Source organism: Spermophilus citellus, assembly GCF_964194105.1.
Source record: "Spermophilus citellus genome assembly, chromosome: 4".
NCBI lineage: Eukaryota > Metazoa > Chordata > Mammalia > Rodentia > Sciuridae > Spermophilus > Spermophilus citellus.
Window position 1 is genome coordinate 130,993,479 of NC_138185.1, and position 20,404 is coordinate 131,013,882.

The window sequence follows — 20,404 nt, forward strand, 5'->3', positions numbered from 1 at the left end:
ACAAAAGAGGCTCACGGTCTGATGGAAGACAATCATATTAATCAGTATTATCACGAAGTGCGATTAGTGCCACAGAGGAAGGAAGGAGAAAATGTTAGGGAGGATTTCCAGGAAGAGGATTTAGCCAGAAAAACAGAGGGAAGAAAGGCATACCAGGAGGAGGGAATAACATTTGGAAAAATGTGTGGGTAGGAAATGGCGCGTAAGTTGAGGAATGCCAGTTCCCTCAGTGCTTCTGGAGAGGGACTGCAATTAAGGAAGAGGCCAGAGATGCAGCTGGGCATTGTACCAAGTGCCTTTGTCTCACACGACTTAGGTTCCCCCTTACAGGGTGATAGGAAAGGGTGTCTATACTACCAGCAAACAGTGGGGTTTAGAGGGGCAGGTAAAGAAGCTGTTGAGTCAGTCAACTGACAGGGTCTGCAGGTGATTGAGTGTGGGATGAGAGGGATACTGTGCCTCTCACCCAGGCCTGTGGCTATGTAAATAAGCAGGGCTATGGCAGTGGCCTTCGCCAGAGTGAGAAGTGTGGGAGCAGCAAGTCTGTGGCAGGAGGAGCTCCTGTCAGAGACATCCATCTGCACACTCCGCCCTTTCTGCAGGATAGAAACAGTCTACTCTCCCTCGCCTGACTGCTGCCCTCCTGGCTCAGGCCTGATGAAAGCTCACCCTGGCATCTGGCTGGTTCAGGACTTGGCCTCTTAGACCCCAGTAGGTAGGTGAGATGTCTTCCTCAAGACACATCCGGGCCTGGAGTTGTGGTTCAGTGGTAGAGCACTTGTCTCACATGTATGAGAGAATTTGATCCTCAGCACCACACAAGAATAAATAAATAAAGTAAAAGGTATTGTGTCCACCCGAAAGTAAAAAAATACATATTAAAAAAAAAAAGAGACGCATAGCCAATTAGTTGCTGACCTGAGCCTTCCATGCAGGCCTCCTGACTGGTGGGCCTACTGCTTTCAGTTCTCCCCTGCTCCATGTTTTGCTCCAACAGGTGAGCTAAGATTATCAGAACATGCCTGCCATTGTTTGGGGAATATCAGTCCAAATTTTGTGTGTGGCTGAGGTTACCTACCAACTTATATGTGGCTGTGATAACTTTCATGCAAATTTATCTGTATCTCTGTCTTCTTTTGAGTTATAACTAAGGGAAGGTGAAAGCTGAAAGGCCTTTTTTTTTTTAGAGGGGAGGGTTGTTTTAGTTTCTTTGTGATTGTGCTCCTAACTGGGAGCTAGGAGGTGTTTTATTCATTCATGTATTTATTTTTCAATCTCCTTCAAGAATGAGAAGAAAATATAAAGTGCTTTTGTATAGATCTGGACAAGTCACCTAATTAGTATCACATTCCAGTAATTACTTCTTATTAAGTAGTGTGGAGCTTTATGACTGTTTCGAGTCATGGATACTTCTAAGAATCTGGTAAAAGTTGTAGACTCTCTTCCTCCAAAAAGGTACATACTGGATTGGATCACATTCTGCTGGTTTCAAGGAAGGAACTAGCTTAAGCAGAAAGAGGAATTTGTTATGAGGAATTCAGGGCATCCTGATTTCTAAGCAACTTGGGGAAGGAAGTCCTGAAATAGGGCTTGGCCAACAGCTGGAAGCAAGGACCCGATGCTGGGGCTCTCTTGCGAGTGACATGGTCTCTCCATGTTCCTGTCCCTTCTCCATGCAAATGCACTTCTTTGCATCCATGTTACCTCATGGTTCCCAAGGCAACATCACCTGAGGTTCCAGCCAGCAGCAGAAGTAAAGGCCAGTGTCCCTTAATCCCAATTCCAAATTTCTGGAAGAGAACATGAGGTTGCCTACTTAAATTGTGTTCATAGCTATCAAACTTGTTCATAGGATTTATGTATAAATTCAGGGCATCTTTGGACCTACTACCCCCAAACTATGGTCTTCAAGTGACAAACCCCTGACTAGAGAAATTAGGTGCTGATAACCAGCAGTATTACTTTTTAGCTATAGAACTGCTGCTGCAAAAAAAAATGATAATACATTTGAGTAGAGGGTACTTACACAAATATAGAGCCTAAGAACATTTGCTCTGTGTAGGAGTTGTGAACTTTGAATGTCAGTTGAATATCAATAGTTAAATTCCAGTATGGTGAATATGATGCATATTGAATTATAAATTTTCAAGGTTATTGATGCTATATTCATAACTTTTGCTCTTAAATGTTTAATAACAAGATGATAATATAATGTTATATTGAATTATAACAGTTTCCAAGGTCATTAATACTGTATTCCTAACTTTTGTTCTTAAAGGCTTGGAAAATTCAATTTTAATTACTGTTAACATGCTTCATAAATATCCAAGGGAATATAATGTAGACCTGTTAATACATCCAAAAAGCTAAACTCTGGTTCAAGTTGTTTTTTCTTCCACAGTTGGAGAAAATTGTGGTGTTTGGCTTGCCTCTTGGGGCATGTTAAACCACTTTTAATGCTGTCTTTTATTATTTTCTAACCATATACACTTTCCACACATATCTAACTAGCTGCTTTAGATGAAACCCCAATGTCTGGCCAAGCAGATGTAAATCTCAAGCAAGTGGCAAGTGGTAACTGAGGAACACAGTCCCCTGCTTGTGGTCCGACAGTATACGATGGGATGATTATAGACCTCATGGTCTCAGAGAGAAAATTTTAAATTTTTTTTTCAGTTCCATAAGATGAACTGATAGCAGTGGGCAAAAACTGGCTAATAACTGGATTGACCTATCTGCCTATATTACATAGTATTAATGGTTAACTCTTCGGATCATTTACCTGGGATTTCTGGGACAATTCTTCACTTCAAAGAACAGAGGCATATTTGTATTGCTGTTCTCTGCTGTAAACAGTCACCACTCACATCAAAATCTGGAGGTTTCTGTGAAGGTCACAAGATGCCACCATGATTGCCCTGTTAGTGACATGTTCTCAGTCCATGTAGCAGATCTTAAAAATGGATGCCATTAAGTAACTGCAAAAACCCATTGCTGAGGGTTTAATGTTTTTAGTCTCTGGTCTCAGAAAATCCACCTTCTGTCATATTTTAATATCTGGGCATGCACATATTTTTTTCTCAGTAATCCTCTTTTATTGACTAATTCAACCTACATAATTGGGTTTGGGTACCACTGCCTCTCCTGTTCCCACAGCTTCCATGCCTGTCCTTTACACAGTTCACTCACGTGTTCTGAGTAACGCTTGTACTTTCTTCCAACTTGGCTGGAAACAGTCTCAGGAATTTTTCATTCATCAGACATTTTTTTCCGAAGTTCTGAGACTAGGAGGGCCACCTTGAGAACTGCTTAATAGTGTGTTAGCATACTTCAGCAGGGTGTGTGTGTGAGTGTAAGAGAGAGAGAGAGAGAGAGAGAGAAGGGTGGGGGGAAAGAGGACAGAACTCCCTATATACCACATGCTCATCATCAAATGCATATTTGGTAAGGGGCCAATTCTAGAAATAATACTTGCCAGCCAATATATCTAGACTATCTCACTGCTGTTATCTGGCTTGATATTACAGAAAGCCCATATTTATATGAGACATTTCTCAGTGGTGGTTAATAATGACTGAACTTTTGTCCTTACTTTAAGTTTTCCACCAGATCTCTCAGAATTGATGATGTCACTGGAATGAGTGTGTATCTGTTTCCTGTAGAGTGAACTCAGGGCTGGCAGCTAGATGTCTAGTGGTCTTGGATTCCCATGCCCTGTTATTTTCAAAAGCAGCAGCGAGGTTCCTCTGGAGGCAATCCCACCCACCACGCCAGAATTCTATCACATATTATTGGTCTGGACCGTGTGTACTTAACACTCAGGTTTCTGTGAGAATTGGCCAAATGTGTTTGAAGTAAGATTCTCATCCATAGCATTTATGTGTGAATATCTGAATATGATTAGAGTAAATGCTTGTTCACAAAGAAGAAGGGAAGTAAAAGAAATTTAGTGAAAACATACAGTCAAGATATAATTTTATTACATGCAGGTTTTTTGATTGACAACATCAAGATTTTCATTCAAGGCCAGTCTCATCAATTTTAACCTCCTGTCCTGCACTAGATTCTTTTTTTCTTTTTAATAGAGAGAGAGAGAAAGAGAGAGAGAGAGAGAGAGAGAGAGAGAGAGAGAGAGAGAGAGAGAGAGAGAATTTTTTTAATATTTATTTTTTAGTTCTCGGTGACACAACATCTTTATTTTATTTTTATGTGGTGCTGAGGATCGAACCCAGCGCCCTGCGCATGCCAGGCGAGCGCTCTACCACTTGAGCCACATCCCCAGCCCTAGATTTTTTTTTATATATTTATTTTTTAGTTGGGCACAATATCTTATTTATTTATTTTTATGTGGTGCTGAGGATCGAACCCAGGGTCTCCACGTGCTAGGCATGTGCTCTACTGCTGAGCCACAACCCCAGCCCCCTGCACTAGATTCTTTACTGTGAAATGTGAAGAATTTTTATACTGACTTTAAATAGTTAGTGTCTACTCTTCCCTCAGTTCCTCATGTTAGTGAACGAGTGTTCCTATACTCCACTACAGAAGCCAGAAGCCCCGATTCATCCTTGTCTTTGATTTCCCTCATCCTTCACCTCCAGTCCATCAGCAAGCGATGTTGATCTTGTTGCTTAGGGACATCCCCTACCTCCAGGCTTTCTCCATTTCTATACCATCAACCTTGCCAAGCCACCATCGACTTTCACCTCAAATCCTCAGTAGCCTCCCTGCCAGCCTTCCCATGTCCTCTTTGGAGGCCTTGGAGCAGTATCTGAAAATAATACATCATGTTTTCAGTAGCTTCTGGTTGAATTTAGGGCCAAATCCAAATTCCTTACTGTGGCCTGGAATGTTTTGTATAATCCCGTCTCTGCCTAATCCTCCAACGAGGAGGCGTCCCCTTCTTTGCTGTGGTCGCAGTGGCCTTCTTTCATTACTGGAGAAGCCAGGCTGTCTCCCAGCTCAGAGCCACTGTTTTTGCTGTCTCCCATACCTGGAAAGCACCTGCGCACATTTTACACAGCTGACTTGTTCTCATCTTAGGCCTCGGTTTAAATGTCACCTCCTCAAGAAGTCTTCCCTAATCACCTTTACCAAGCTAGGAGTCTCCATTCACTCTCTATCATAGCAGCATACTTATTTCATGTGTAGACTACATCATAATCTCAAATCTAAATTATTCTTATTGTATTTACCTGTTTATTGGCTACTTCCCATACCAGATCATAAACTTTGTATGGGCAGGGACTTCATGCTATGCTACTCACTAATACAGCACAGTAGCTCCATAAATATTTGTTGAGTGAATAAAGAAGCCCTTGATTCTAGTTTACAGTTGTAAAGTTTACTTCTTGAACCTAAGCATTGAAGTAAAAATATTTAATTTTATGTTGTAGGATTTGTGTGTGTGTGTGTGTGTGTGTGTGTGTGTACTGAAGTACTGAAATTGACAACTTTGACCATTTTTAGGTTTGTAGTCCAGTGTCATTCAGTAAATTCACATTTTTGGACAACTATCCCCACTATCTATTTCCAGAACTTTGAAAAATCTTTCTAAACTGAAACTCTTTGTACATTAACACTCCTTTCCTCCTTGTCCCCCAACCTCTAGCAGCCCCTATTCTACTGATGTCTTTAAGAATTTGACAACTCTGGGTACCTCACAATAGTGGAATCTACAGTAGGGTATTTTTAATAAATTTATTTTTATTGCTCTTTTACTAACATAGGCCTTTATTTAGTACTTGATGTTGCTACTGATCTGTTACTGAAAATCTCATTTGTAATAATACTCTAATGATAAAACATTAAGATCCACTGAAATTTTTGTTCACCTTTTGTCGAACTTATAATTGGAAAATAAATAATCTCATAAGGCACCTTTAAGATATGCAGGTTGATCTGGAAATATTTATATTTAATGCCATTGATTATAGAGCCCTGTACTGTTATGTTCTTACTTTTGCTTTAAGATTGTAGAGAATGTTCTTTGCTTGGTGACTTTGAAGAAATTGTAACAGAGCAACTAAATCAAATTGTTCTCTGACACTGTTATTTTTTTTCTTGATGCTGCTCAGTAGTTGCTGCTCTGTGGTGAAAAAAGAATTTGATGTAACGTGGCACTTCATACAAGCCATTTTAAAAGTGAATAAATCAGAGCCAACTGGTTCTTTGAAGTAGGATATGCAGACCATTAAAAATGAAGAAATCCTCTATGATTTTATTATCTTGATGGTAATATGTCACCCAAACCAGGATTTGACTTCTACCCATTTCCCATCCATTTTTTCTAGTAAACGTAGTTCAGTGATAACTTTGGGGGAAAATGCAAGTCAAAAATGTAATGAAGGATTTACAATGAAGGAATAAATAATATCAGGTAAATTGTTATTTCAAACTGAGATATTCTCTTAACCTGAACATGATTTCTTACTGTTTTCTTCATCATAGAACAGAATAAAATGTGGTAACAATTTTCTATAGTTGAATTGCTGCCACACATAATTGGGTCCCACAGAACTTCAGCCCGGATTTTGGTGAATTGCTTAGTCTGCATGTTAGATTAAAAGGTGTACAACAAACCACCTTGTTTCTGCAGTTTTGAATAATATTTATATTTAAGTTTATAGTGATAATACTTTTAATTTATGAACAAATTTAAAATAGAAAGTACTAACAGAAATATTTTGTGCATATTCTTATGCTTTATTTTTAGTTATTTTAAATTTAGTGACAGTTAAAGCATGCTTGAGAGACAGTGGCTAAAGTAGAATTATTTTTCATGATGTTACTTAGTAAATTTTTTTCTTTTTTTTTTCTTTCTTCTTTTTTTTTTTTTTTGGTGGTGCTGGGGATTGAACTCAGGGCCTTGTGCATGCGAAGCAAGCACTCTACCAACTGAGCTATACCCCAGCCCCTGACTTAGTGAATTTTGATTATTGTATTCAACCTAACTACAAGCTTCAGCACTGGGAAGGTACTGTACATGGACATTCATGGTAGTGGCACAAGGTCATATATATCAATGCACTTTGAAAAACCAGGAGGAGGGAGACTGGAAATGGATTCCAGTTAATTATTACAACAATGCAATAGTGGACAATCAGTCTTTTAAAATTTTGCCTTTGTTATTTAGTGTGATGAGTTTTCAGTTAATGTAGTTTATTATAATTAGTAAAGAATATAATAAAGTTTCATAAGAGAGCAACATTTTGGAAATGAATATTATTTTGCCGTGATTAGAATGTCCATCCTAGTGAAGAAATACTGGGTTATGTTGAAGTCAGTGATGCCAGTTTATGGGCTATTTTATGTTTTTAAGGTTTTACTTTCATGTAAGCAGTTAACCATCTTACAGACATCTCCAATTCATTATGGAACATTAGCACTCCTCAGTAAAACAGGGAGAGAGAGAGAGAATTTTGAGACTTTTAGGGGAATCACCCTGGGGAGCTTTTGTAAAATTTGGATGTCTGGGTTCCATGCCACCTGTCCGATTTTATGGGGGAAGTCTAGGAGGGGACAAGGGTGTGGCCCAGGAATCAGTATTTTGTAAAAATTCCCCAGGTGATTCTGTGATATCCTAAGGTTAATGATGACTGGAGGAAGAAGAAGTAACAGCTGTTATTATGAGGTGGATTATGATAATGGGGCCTTTTTTTTATTTCCTTTGGACTAAAAGTTCTCTGAACTCCTTCCTCTGAAAGTTGTATTGAAATCCCACAGACCAACTTACCTGGGAGAAATAGGCCTATTGTGACCCTCTCTGTCATGAATAAATTGATATCTCATTCTTTTATTTGTAATTTTCATGAAAAGAAGGATTTAAAATAATTGGAGCCTAGTGCCCAAAATTATATCCTTGTGCCTTCCCTGCAGTTTGTGGTTTAGTGACTGGGCAGGAGTGACAAGAATTCATTGCACCACAGAATATTCTTTCCCTGTAAATGATGCATTGGCTTCAGGGTGAAGTCTGATTAGAAATGAAAGTGAAATAATGCTGTAAACCACAGCATTCTGAACTGCAGAGCTGAGAGTGAGTTGAGCTCAGAGGTCACAGATGCATGGTCTGAGCCCAAGCCTGGAAGACAGATTGAATAGGACTGAGAGAAGTCCTTGTACTAACCACTCAGAATGGGAACATGTAGCGGCAGAATTTCCCTGGAACCAGCCACACTGCAGTAAGCCAGTTAAAAACAATTAAAATTTCATTTTAATTTTGGAAAGGCTTGGCCTGTTGCCCTAGTTCATGAAGGTCTTTTAAAGAAGTTATTGTAGAGCAATTCGCACATAGAAAGTAGTTCTAATACTATATTTTAGTTACTGTTAGTTGCATTCGGAATGATGATTTACATTGAAGCCAACAATGAGTCAGATGTTATACAAGCATTGAATTAGGTACATTCCTTGTCCAGTGTTGGGACTATCTGAAAATAAAAGAAAGAAAAAAAGAGTATGTAAATTTAGCTTAATAGCACATAAGTGCTATGTGAATAATTGTAAATAATTGGATTATTACTAAAGAATTGGGAGTGTGGACAGATTTCTTTCTCTGGTTGGAGTATTGAACTAAAAAACAGCAAAACTTTGGCAAACTGAATGAAGTGCAGGACAAAAAGCATATGCCGCCAAATCGGAATGACATTTGAAAACCACGTTAACACACATTTCCAAGAGATTTTTATCTCCAAATATATTTTATCCACATTATACTTCTCTCCAATCAGAAATTTTTAGTAAAAATATGAGTCTCGAGTATATTTATGTTCACTTGCTAATCTTTATTTTTGTGGAGCGTGGGGTGCTGGGGATTGAACTCAGCAGCACTTGACCACTGAGTCACATCCCCAGTCCTATTTCATACTTTATTTAGAGACAGAGTCTCACTGAATTGCGTAGCACTTGCTTTTGCTGAGGTTGGCTTTGAACTTCCTACTCTGCTTCCTCCACCTCCCAGCCGCTGGGATTACAGGCATGTGCCACTGTGCGCGGCCACTAATTTTTACTGTCAAGCCAATTCTTCCTTTTTCTTTACAGACAAAATTACTTTGTCTGTAGTGAGAAGTATCTAGCATGGAAGTAGGTGAAGTCCATAAATTCTATTCCATATACTCAAACTATTTGCCAAATACCCAAATAAACTTAACAAAGATAGGTCCCTGTGAACTATGGAGACACTTTATGTATGTTGTCAATTGACAAGTGCCATACCTGTCCGATGCTTTTTTTATTGAAATAAGAGCAGAAAAATCTTGAGGTTTCTTTCCTCCCCCTTTTATGAAGATCTTCCAACAAGGAATCACATCTGAAATCATGAACCAGTGTGAGACAGGACCAAATTGAATTTTTCTTGGCATTTCACGGGGTGCCTGGATTTTGCTGGTGTCACTCACAGAACTCTATGTTGCATCTACCCTGAATTTTTGCAAACCTCGTATATAATTCCATAGAGTATTTTGGCAAAATGAGGAGGGAAAACAAATTCAAGAAGTGTTGAAGAACAGATTATAATAAATTTAAGTTCACTTTCCATTATGCTTTTTTAAAATAGATTGAAAATGGCATGCTAACATGAATCTGTTTGATTAAAGCATTTGCACTTGTGTCAGTAAATTAGCAGGAAAGAAATAAATGAAGCTAAATTCTCTTCCTTGTTAGCTAACATAGGAAGTTGTAATTATTTTTTAAATAAAAGATTACACTGCTGTAATCTTTTTAATCTCACATACAAAGTTCGTAGAATCATAAAAAACTTGATGGCTGTTGCATGAACTAGACATTTTTCATTCTCAACAGACTTCATCATCAGTGTACACTGAACATTATGTATAATAATGAAAAATTATAAGCAAATTAAATGATACATAGTAAGAAAATTATTGAATAAATTATAACTTGATGGAAAATGAGAACAGTTAAATTGTTTTGCAATAGTATTTAATTACTTGGGAAATGTTGTTGGCACTGTTTAGTGCAAGAAAATAAATATTTAAAATTGTATATTTAGTAAAATCTTTATTTTGTGATTAAAAAAACATGAATTTATATATGATAATATAATCAATGCTATCAGGTGGTTCAATATGAACAATTACATTTCCTATTTATGTATTACTGTCTTTTCTGTCAGGCGATGGGGCTAGGTATGGCAAGATGATGTAGAGATTGGGAGAATGGGTCTAAGTTTGTTTTTTTGGAAAGGTAAGGCTGGTGATATTCATGTAAAATAAACACAGTTTTTTTTTTCTTTTTTACCAGTTTGCATATTATTGTGCTAGTGTACCCTTAAATTTTTTCTTTAAACTGAGTTAAAAGTGTCTTTAGGTCTAAGGATATATATAATTCAATGTATACTTGCCTAGCATGTGTGAGGCCCTGGTTTCTATCCCTAGCAGTGAAAAAATAAAGTATTTTAAAATTCATCATCATGCATACATATCTGTGAAGTCACAAGTATGGCACATTTATAGTTCTTATTAATTAAAATTAAAACAAATAAATGACAATAAAATAAAATCCAAAGGGTGTTGCATCCCATCAGTGATGCACACAGCACACCGGTAGACGCTGGCTTAGAGGAGGGGAGATGTGGATATGAGGACTCGTGTTTTACCATCCTGCCTGTTTCCCAAGTGCTATGATAATTAGAGCTTGTTTCAGTGTACTTTCCTGGGGTGGAGTTTGGTGCTTGGAATTCCTCTGAAGGATGATCTTGCAGCATGGGCTTTGGGGAGGTGCTATTTCTGCAAAGCCAGTGACCAGAGGTTCACTCCAGACACTACTGTAAAGAAGAGTTGTCCTTAGTAAGTTACATGTCTGAATCCTATGAACTGTTTGAATAAAGAACAAAAGGAAGTAAGGAGGGATGGAAGGAAGGAAAGAAGGTAGGGAAGGAGAGAGGAAGGGAGGGAGGGAGGGGAAAAGAAGAACAACCCAGTGGTTTCATTAGCATGACAAGTGATTTTCACAAAACTGCAGAATTAGTGGTGAATAGCAATTTTGGGATCATTTAGGTCAACCTCAGTCTCATGGAACATTTTACAGTTTCAGAGATGACATGAGGAAGTGTTGGGAGGTAGAAAGGGCTTATGAGTCCTGCCCTAGCCCTGCCTCCCCTATCTGTCAAGGCCACTGCAGAACAGAAAGAAGTACAAGGGCCCTAGTTCTCTCACATGCTGGATTTCCTCCTCTGTGCTCACTATGCGCCTTAATCTTCCTTGTTTGTTGGTTGCTGAGTTCAGATCTACCTTCTCCCTATAGGGCAAACAAAAAATAAAAAGGAGAGGGCTGTGCTTGGAAATCCTCCTGTGCCTTTAGCTTTTTTCTTTTTTTTTCCTGTTTGCTTTAAGATGGTCCTTTAGCCTATCATCCTTACTGTTCATATTAAATACCTGTTGTGTTATATATGAGTACATTTTTCTAAAAAAAAAAGAAACTTTTGTTTAGTTGATTATTTTTATTGAAATAAGATGGTCCCAATTCAAAAGAAACAACCATTTTTTTGTTCAAGAAATTCTCAGGAAGAAGGTTCCATGACTTGATTCATTGAACGTTTTGAAATTCTTTGCTTTCTCCCACCCAAATAAAAACAGGCTATAAGCTCTTAGAAGGCGGGCATTTATTCTCTGTCATTTAATTTCTTAACTGGTACACATAAATATAAAAATAGTCCCTAGTAATGTGGTAATGTGAAGTTTTAATACATCTACATATTGTATCATGTTTAAACCAGGTTAAACCTATCTATCTCCTCAAACACTTATCATTTCTTTTTGGTGAAAACTCTAAACATACCTTCTTCTAGTTTTTTATATGTATAGGTAACATTATACCTATCTGTAGTCAACTAACTGTGCAGTAGTACTCCAGAACTTCTTTCTCCCAACCAACTTGGTACTTATTGGTCAGTCTCTCGCCATCCTCTCTCTTCCCTACTCCCCCCGACCACCAGCTTTAGAAACTACCATTCCACTCTTAACTGCCGGGAGATCAGCCTTTTGCATTCAACATATATGAACTAGATCCTGGGGTACTCGCTTCTGTTTCTGGCTTGGTTCACTTAACATGATGATCTCTACTTCAGGCCCATGATAGGATTTCATCTTTCTTAAAGGTTGAATAGTATTCCACAGTGTGTATGTACCACATATTCTTTATCCATTCATTAGTCAGTGGACTCTCAGGTCGTTTCCATTTCCTGAGTATTGAGAACAGTACTGCAGTGATCATGGAAGGGAAGAGTCTAATCGACAAACTTATTCCAGTTCACTGAAGCATCTGTGTCACGCACAGGGCTGATTCAGTGTATGCACCACACATTTTCTTAGTGAATGAGTGGACAATAATATTAAAATGTTCTATTTCTACAGCAATTCACAGTTATAAAGAGTTTTCTACCAGTTCACCTGATCCTCACCATGGCACCTTCAAAGTGGCTAGGAACGGATGCTCAGAAGTAGAAAGGTCAGCCTAGGGCTTCATACGGAGTCAGTGATGTACAATTCCCTCCCAGAATCCAATTCTCCATTTGGAGTTGAACAAGACAGGGCCTAGCTGTTTCTCTGTATGATTGTTCTTGCTTTTCTGAACTGTCATGGACTCCTTCTTTATTTTTAGATTACAGAACAGGTCCATGTTTCACTGTGGTCAGCAACCAGATGTGCCAGGGACAGCTCAGCGGGATTGTCTGCACAAAAACCCTCTGCTGTGCCACGGTCGGCCGAGCCTGGGGCCACCCCTGTGAGATGTGTCCTGCCCAACCTCACCCCTGCCGCCGGGGCTTCATTCCAAACATCCGCACAGGAGCGTGTCAAGGTAAACCTGGGCTCATGGAGTTGATAATGAATGCATCGTACCTGCTGTAGAGATGTTCTCCAGTGGAGTCAGGGAGAATGGAAAAGCAGTGTCAGAGACATAACCCCACAGTTTCACTGATAGCGTGACATCCAGCTAAGGGCTTAGGAACATAGCTCACCAGAGAGAAGCCGAAGTCTCAGTGGGTTTTCTTGCCAGCAGCTTCCCCCTGATCCAGGCTGTGTTTCCATGCATCTGTGACCCCAGGAGTGCTGTGATTCTGTTTACAGTGGTGCTGTGAGCTATGTCAATGCTGTGTGGAAGCACAAAGCAAGATAGGTGAACAAGGTAGATGATATTGTTCTTTTTTCCCCCCCTTCATTTGAAACTGAGTACTAGGTCTCGTGGGTTGTACTTAACTGACCTGAAGAAAATTGTTCCTCTGGACATTTGACATGCTAAATTATGCTTTTTTTTAAAAACAAGTCAGAAATAAATTAGGATTGGTTTCACAGTTTTAAATATCCCCAGATGTCGCCTGCTCGCTGCTTCTTCTACCTCCCCTAGAAGCCCTTACTCTGTTTTTGGCTTTTATTCCTGTTCCTCCAGCTGTACAAATTCTTTTATTGTCTGGCTGTCTGGCAGGAAGGAGGAGGAAGTGAACAGAGGCAATTCTACTAAACTGATGGGCCTGAAAACTCTCAGGCTATCTCTGTTTCCTTAGATGTCTTCAGGGCTTTTTTTAAAAAGCCAGTTGCAATATTTTCAGAAAATTCAAGATATGCTTTTCTGAGGTGAACAGATAATAGTTTGGCTTTGTTCTATATGTTAATTCTAAGGGTGAAATGCAATAAAGCAGAACTTGAGCTTGGTCTCATGGTTTTGTGGGTCTCTGTTAAATTATACTTTGATAAATTCCACATCTGATATGGCTAGTCCTGCACCCTGGCTTTCAAATACAACAGACAAATCCTTTGTATGCCTTTGAACATATCCGAAGCAGCCAGAAGTCACTTTGGAGCCCTAAAATTATAAAGGGCTTGATCACTGGATTTTATAAAATTAAGAATAAGTGCCATGTTTGATTCCTTCTTATTTTCCCCATTCTTAGAAAGGCCCAAAGTTTTGAAGAATTTGTTGGTTTTAGTGTTCTGAAGCTAGCCATGAACTTGTTGAACTTGTTGACAGTGACTAGAAAGGCAGGCCTTGAGTGCCCAGCTGCCTGTCATCGAGTCATGGTCCAAGGCTAGGGTGTTGAGAAGTGGGGACAGAGAGGGACAGGGAGTGGGAAGAACTTGCCTCCTCTTTAGATTGATGTTCATTCCGTATAATCTGGATTTTTCTCCAGTTTGCTTCCTGTTCCTTTCTGACTGCTATCCAACATCTAAGGAATTTTTTAAAGGCTTTTTTTTTTAAATAAGAAAATTTGTGAAAACCCATGGGGTCAAAATAACTGTTAGGTTGCCACTTGGAGAATAGAGTCCTTCATTTTATTCGTTATTGTCTTTGTTGTTGTTGTTTATTTATTTGCTTTTTAATTTTTTGGACCATCATGGGATATCTTCTTGCTGTTTTCCCAGACCTTGGGCCAGATGTGAGGAGTTGCTGGCAAATAGGTTCATAGAGGAGCCTATTCTGTTGTCAGTCTTGGAACATACAGCCAGGGGAGAGTTGCCCTCATAGACATTTCCTGTTGGCCAAATATCTTGATCAGCAAGACATTCTAGATATGCCTGTATGTAAAAATCTTGATTTCATATAGCCTTTTAGTAAACATTTAACATATCAAGGGAATGGAAAATTCCAATTTAAGATTAAACTGAAATTGGCTATAAAATAAAATTCAATTGTATTTCAATATAGTAATTCATTTGTCAGAACATTTAAAACAACAAGTGATATTTTTGTATCAGAATAAAGAGCTCTTACTCCTTTCACTATGAGGTGACTTTTCTTGAGAACACAGAAGAAGGCCTTACAAACAGCACTGGCTTCCTTACTCAGTAAAGAATGAAACTAAAGACATTGGTCTTCCAGGTTTCTAGAACAGAGTACAGGAGGAAACAAATGTTTCAATGAGGGCTCTTTTTTTAAAAAAAAATTCTAATTTGTTATATATAACAGCAGAATGCATTACAATTCACATTATACATATAGAACACAATTTTCATATCTCTGGTTATACACAAAGTAGAGTCACACCCATTCATGTCCTCCCACATGGACTTACTGGGGGGTCTTTTTCTGTGATGTGAAGGGATGCAGAGATGGAGAGAGTGTGTGTGTACTTCTGCAGTCTTCATAGATGAATGCAGTGAGCCTAAGATGATTAATGTTGTTTTGGGAAGTTTAGTATTTGGGGTTACACAGAGGAGCACAGGTTAGTCCTTAGGTGCTGGGGAAAGAGCATTAAATAAAGTGGACAAAGTTTCTGCTCTTTGGAAGCTTATATTGAAGAGTTTTCAAAACAAAACGAACATATGTATTAGGTCACTTGGTGTTGAGGGTCAGGGGGCCAGAGGTGGTGATTTGACTGCTCAAGGAAAAGCTCACTTCTCCAGTGGCATTGAAGCAGAGACTGAAGGATGGAACAGGATGAGCTACACAGCCTTCCAGGGAAAAACATTCCAGGCAGAGGGGCCACCAATACAAGACCCTAAGACAGGAGCACCCTGGATGTATTTGAGGAAGACTGTGTGATGCGAGGGGAATGAAGGAGAGAGGGAGGTGAGACCAGAGAGCAGAAAGGTTATGGAGGACTTTCTGGGACTCAATGTGGACTTGAGTTTTGAGCTGGGAAGGGCATGATCTGACTTATCTTTTAAAAACTTCCTTCTGGCAGGTACTCTGCCAGCAGGGGAAGGCTTCAGCTGGGACGGCATGTTCACTGGGAAACATCTCTCACTGCTTGCCCTGATTTTTTGAACTTTTACCACACAAGACAGTTCTTCAGAATGTCAAGACGACATTTCTCACTTCATTTATACAAAAAAAAAAAAAAAAACATTAGCTGTCCTTGTAGCCTAAGATATCTGAAATCAATTGTTCTAACTAAATCATCAGTACAATTCTTAAAAATAGATTCACTGTAAAAATAGATTGCATTTTAATTTCAAGGATTTCTTCAATAACTAGTTATTGCTTCCACTTTGGAGATTAAAGCAAGGCAGTGAGTTAAAAAAAATCATTGTACCCTCATACTTTGTTGCAATAAGACCCACAAAAGCTAATACAAATATTATCCTCTGTATGAGGAAAGATGGAAGGTGGGAAAATAAAGAGTACAGAACATTACTGACCAACTATATTAATAACAAATTTTATTTCATATAACATAATTGTGAGAAATAGCTTCTCCCAGCATAGTCCAAATATGGTGTTGGACAACTTGATATAAATATGGTAATATAATCGTGGACAAACTGTCAAATTTTCTTCTGCAATAAATTTTATATGAATCTTTCTCTCTCTCTTCTAAAATCTGACAGATGTGGATGAATGCCAGGCCATCCCTGGGCTCTGTCAAGGAGGAAATTGCATTAATACTGTTGGGTCTTTTGAGTGCAAATGCCCTGCTGGACACAAATTTAATGAAGTGTCACAAAAATGTGAAGGTAAGAAATCTCGTGCTTTGCAGCCAAGGGAGGTGGGGGAGGGCAGACAGAACTCATCAGCAACAAGCTTGTTTTCGAATTTCTCCTAAATCCTTCAGTCTTTGTCATCCCCATGAAAGTGTAAATATATTCCTACCAGGAATAATATGCCTTTGTGCCATTGAACCAGAAACACCCTGCAGCTTTTTCCAGTTTTGTAGACCCAAAATAAGAGGTCCATCTGAATCAAATTAAATATTAAAACATGAAATATTTTTGAACCAATATTTGGTTTAAAATGTTCAAGACACATGTTTTTGCATAGTTCTAGAGACATGAATTTAAATTTGATCATTAGATAGCACTAAAAATGATATATCTTCTGATGTTTTCCATGTTAAAAATGTGTATTTCATTTGGGGGAAGTGGGGAGACCTGTTAACTCTTACATTTAAGCTTCTAGTACAAGTTTAGAATTTTCTGGGGTATGACATATGCCTATCAAATGGAAACCTTTCTAATGTTAGTCAAAAAAAAAAGAACATGGAGTACATTTTTATATATACATTTAGTTTATTGATCAGGCTTCTAAAAATGTGAATTATAGAGGATGTGTTCATATTTGCTACTACTGTTATTTGCATAAAGAGGCCTGGCTTCCAAGTGCGGTCATCATTTCTTTGTGAGAAGGAAGCATCAGAAAAATAAGTAGGTGGCATTGAATTCTCTTTTCTTTGATGACCTCATGTAACTTACATATAGCAATGTCCGATAGCCATGGAACAGTAGTACCCTCACAGCTACATCACTCATTGAGCTCAGAAGAGAACATTTTTTCCTTTGCTCTCAACTCATTCTTCCTAGAGTGCTCTGAGATTTATTTAGGTGCATGCATTTTTATTGAAAACAGTTGCTGTGGTATTCATTCCTAGACTCTAGCAATGAGGAATGGTTCATTCATAGCTCTATGTCTGAATCTGAAATCCTTAACCTCTTTTTTGGTTGCCCAGTATATAATATCAGCACAAGACAGCTTTAAATTTAAGGTGCAATTCATATATTACATGTCAGATATTAAATATCAACTTGGCCTGAGTGGAATATTCTAACTCTGATAGAATTACATGTATGGGTTAGAGTTGTTTTTAGATTGTTAATCATAGAATTTATAATTACTGTTGCATTCTTGAATATGTTATGCATAGTTATTTGAGGTAGCTGTGAAAAATCCTTTAATTCCCTCTGAAGTAAGCCTTCTTAAAAACATTTTTTTAAGTTTCACAGAACAGTATAATTGACTCTCTATGGCTGAATGTACTTTAGAAGTTTTATTGCAGATTTGAGTTTGAAGCTGAGTGTTGATACTGAAAGGGGCAGAGAACTCTCTTAGTTCCATCCTTTGACATTATAAATTAAGGGACTGTGTCTGTAGTACATTAAGTGTTCTGCAAAGTGCTAAAATTGGCCTTTTTTGACTCACACTCTGTTGTTTTTTTGAGCCATTTTGTATAGTCTTCTTTCCTAGATGAAAGCTATTATATCTACTTTACCAACTATATTATCTAATATTTGGAACTCTGTAAAATATTATGGTATAGGTTTTCAGGTATTGCCATACATATCTGTTGTGAAGTTTATCCAATGAACTAGTAAGGGTTCTCACATGCAGAGCCCATCTCAACAGTGGATTGTGTCTCAAATTTTTAAGAATTATCAATTTAACATATTTAGCTCCAAGATATACAGTCAACTTCAAGAGTTGGAGCAGTATAGACCATGTTTTCTGAAATAATGATAGCTTCCAGGCTCAAATAGAATTGACTTTTTGTCTCTTGATTTTTACTCAGACCACATAGTTAACAGGAATGGTCCACGGATGTGGACTAGACAGAAGGCACAGATTTAATTCTCACACTGAAAGAAAAATGATTCAAATCCTTTTATGCTAAGAAACTAATTATGGTGGTAAATCAAATGGACCAAAAATTCAGCCTGAAAATTACTTAATCCTTTCACACACACACATACACACACACACACACACACACACACACACACACACAATTTTTCCAGCTTCATATTAGAATCAGTAGCAAGATAAAAGCAGAATACTTTTGGCTAGACATTTTTTTCCTTGCCATCTACTGTTACATTAAATTTGGTTGATTTTTTCCCCTTCTTTTTTTATTTTCCTATGCAAAATTGATATTTGATTAGAATATCCTGTTAGTACTGCATGTACTCTGGCCTGGAAGATATTTAAGCTCTGTTGACCTGTCTTGCTCTGGTAGGAAAGTCATCAGAAAGTCCTCTGAGAACTCTTAGCTAGCTGAATCCATTCCTTCAATTCCCTTCCTATTTTCCAGTTATGGCACCTCACTAGTTGGCATAGGCTAGCCTCTAGATAATCAATACAGAGAACCCAGGAAATCTGGCTCACAACCACTGAAAGGATAAGAGATCCTCTGTGTGTCCCAGGAAGCTGATTAGGCATAACTGTGGCATTCTGTGCCTTGTGTTTTACTCAGCTTCCCATTACTGTGACAAAATACCTGAGGTAATCAGCTTCAAAGGGGAAAAGGTTAATTTTGTGTCATGGTTGCAGAGGTATTAGTCCATAGTCTGTTGACACCATTGCCTAGGAACACATGTTATGGCAGGAGCACCTGGTAGTTGAAGCCTGTTTACCTCATGGCAGCAGAGAAATAGAGAAGGGGTGAGGTCTCAATAACCCTTTTAAGGGCACACTCCCAGTTACCTGTCTTCCCTCCACTAGGCCCAACGTCCTAAAGGTTCCACCACCTCCTGGGCTGGTCCTTAAGGGACGGAGCCCTTACCACATGGACCTGTGGAGAACGTTCTGAGATCCAAATTATAGTAATCCAATCAAATTGGTCTTAGCAGTTCTACAAGATCCTAATCATCATGCCTCACATGCAGAGTCTATCTTTGAGTTACTTTTTATGAGATCTTTCTTTTCCATAAATCTCCTTTTTTTCCTATATAATTGTCCTTTTCCCAAAATTTAAATAAAATGTTGCAGACCAAGATTTATGTAAATATGCACAGTTTAGGTACATTTAAAATGTAAATTAATAAGCTGAACTGATTAAATAATTATTAAAGTTTCATACATTTAAGAAGAAAAAGATTGAGATTTATAGCTGTGATTTGAGAAAATGGGAAATTAAGTTCATGCCCATCTTTTTTGTTTATTTTTCCAATGACTGTAGGGTGCATGTACTGAAAGAACACATGAGCCTTTTCCTTTTGGAAACCAAGTCCATATTTGCATAGGTTACTGTGGGAGGAAATTAAGAAATAAAAAGTGTAATTAAAGGATTAAGTTTTACTTTTGGAAGAAGTCCCTTGGATTCCTAATTAACCACTAATATTTTGGGATTTAGATTATCGTCAGCCCAGCCTCTAACAATTAGAATAGCACTGCATGATGCAAAAGACTTTTTAAAAAATGTGGCTCTTAAGTCCATGCACTCCCTAATATTGAGCCAAAAACCTCAGGATTTACCCTTTCTAAAATAATGGCTCTTATTCTCTCAGGCACCAAGAATAATTCCTGGGACTGTTTAACCCATTGCTTCAGGTAGGCTGCATCCTCTGAGCTGGTTGTAGGCCCCTGACTCTTACTGCTCCAGGTAACTAGTTCTCCATACAATTAGTTGGATAAAATCTCTGCAGTATGGACAAAGAACCCTGAGAATAAAGAAGAGCTGGCCCTCATGCTGGTCAAATCACTAGTCCTCTTCATAATCTTAGACACATCAATTTCCATCTCTGAGTTACTTCATTTGTCAGATGAGGAGGTTGAACAAGAAGATATATGGAGGTTCTGTTCAGTTTCACATCCAGAACCCACCTTTACACTTAATATTATTTCTAAGTTGTGATCAGTTAACTGATGCCGCATGAGTAAGAAACCATGAAAACTGAATACGCGGTTGGGGCTTTAGAATAGCACAGCTGATGCTCTTCTCCACGAGGCTAGAGGAGTCAGCTTGTTT

At 38.3% G+C, this 20,404-nt stretch overlaps 1 protein-coding gene across 2 annotated transcripts in view; it reads left to right on the plus strand.

Annotated features, from left to right (window-relative positions):
• Positions 1-20,404, plus strand: part of FBN1 (fibrillin 1) — a 226,502-nt gene that overhangs the window by 91,886 nt on the left and 114,212 nt on the right. For both annotated transcript variants that reach the window (XM_081290687.1, XM_081290686.1), the window contains exons 7-8: positions 12,613-12,810; positions 16,278-16,403. In XM_081290687.1, the coding sequence (XP_081146813.1) occupies positions 12,613-12,810; positions 16,278-16,403 (324 nt within the window). The remainder of the gene's footprint in view (positions 1-12,612; positions 12,811-16,277; positions 16,404-20,404) is intronic.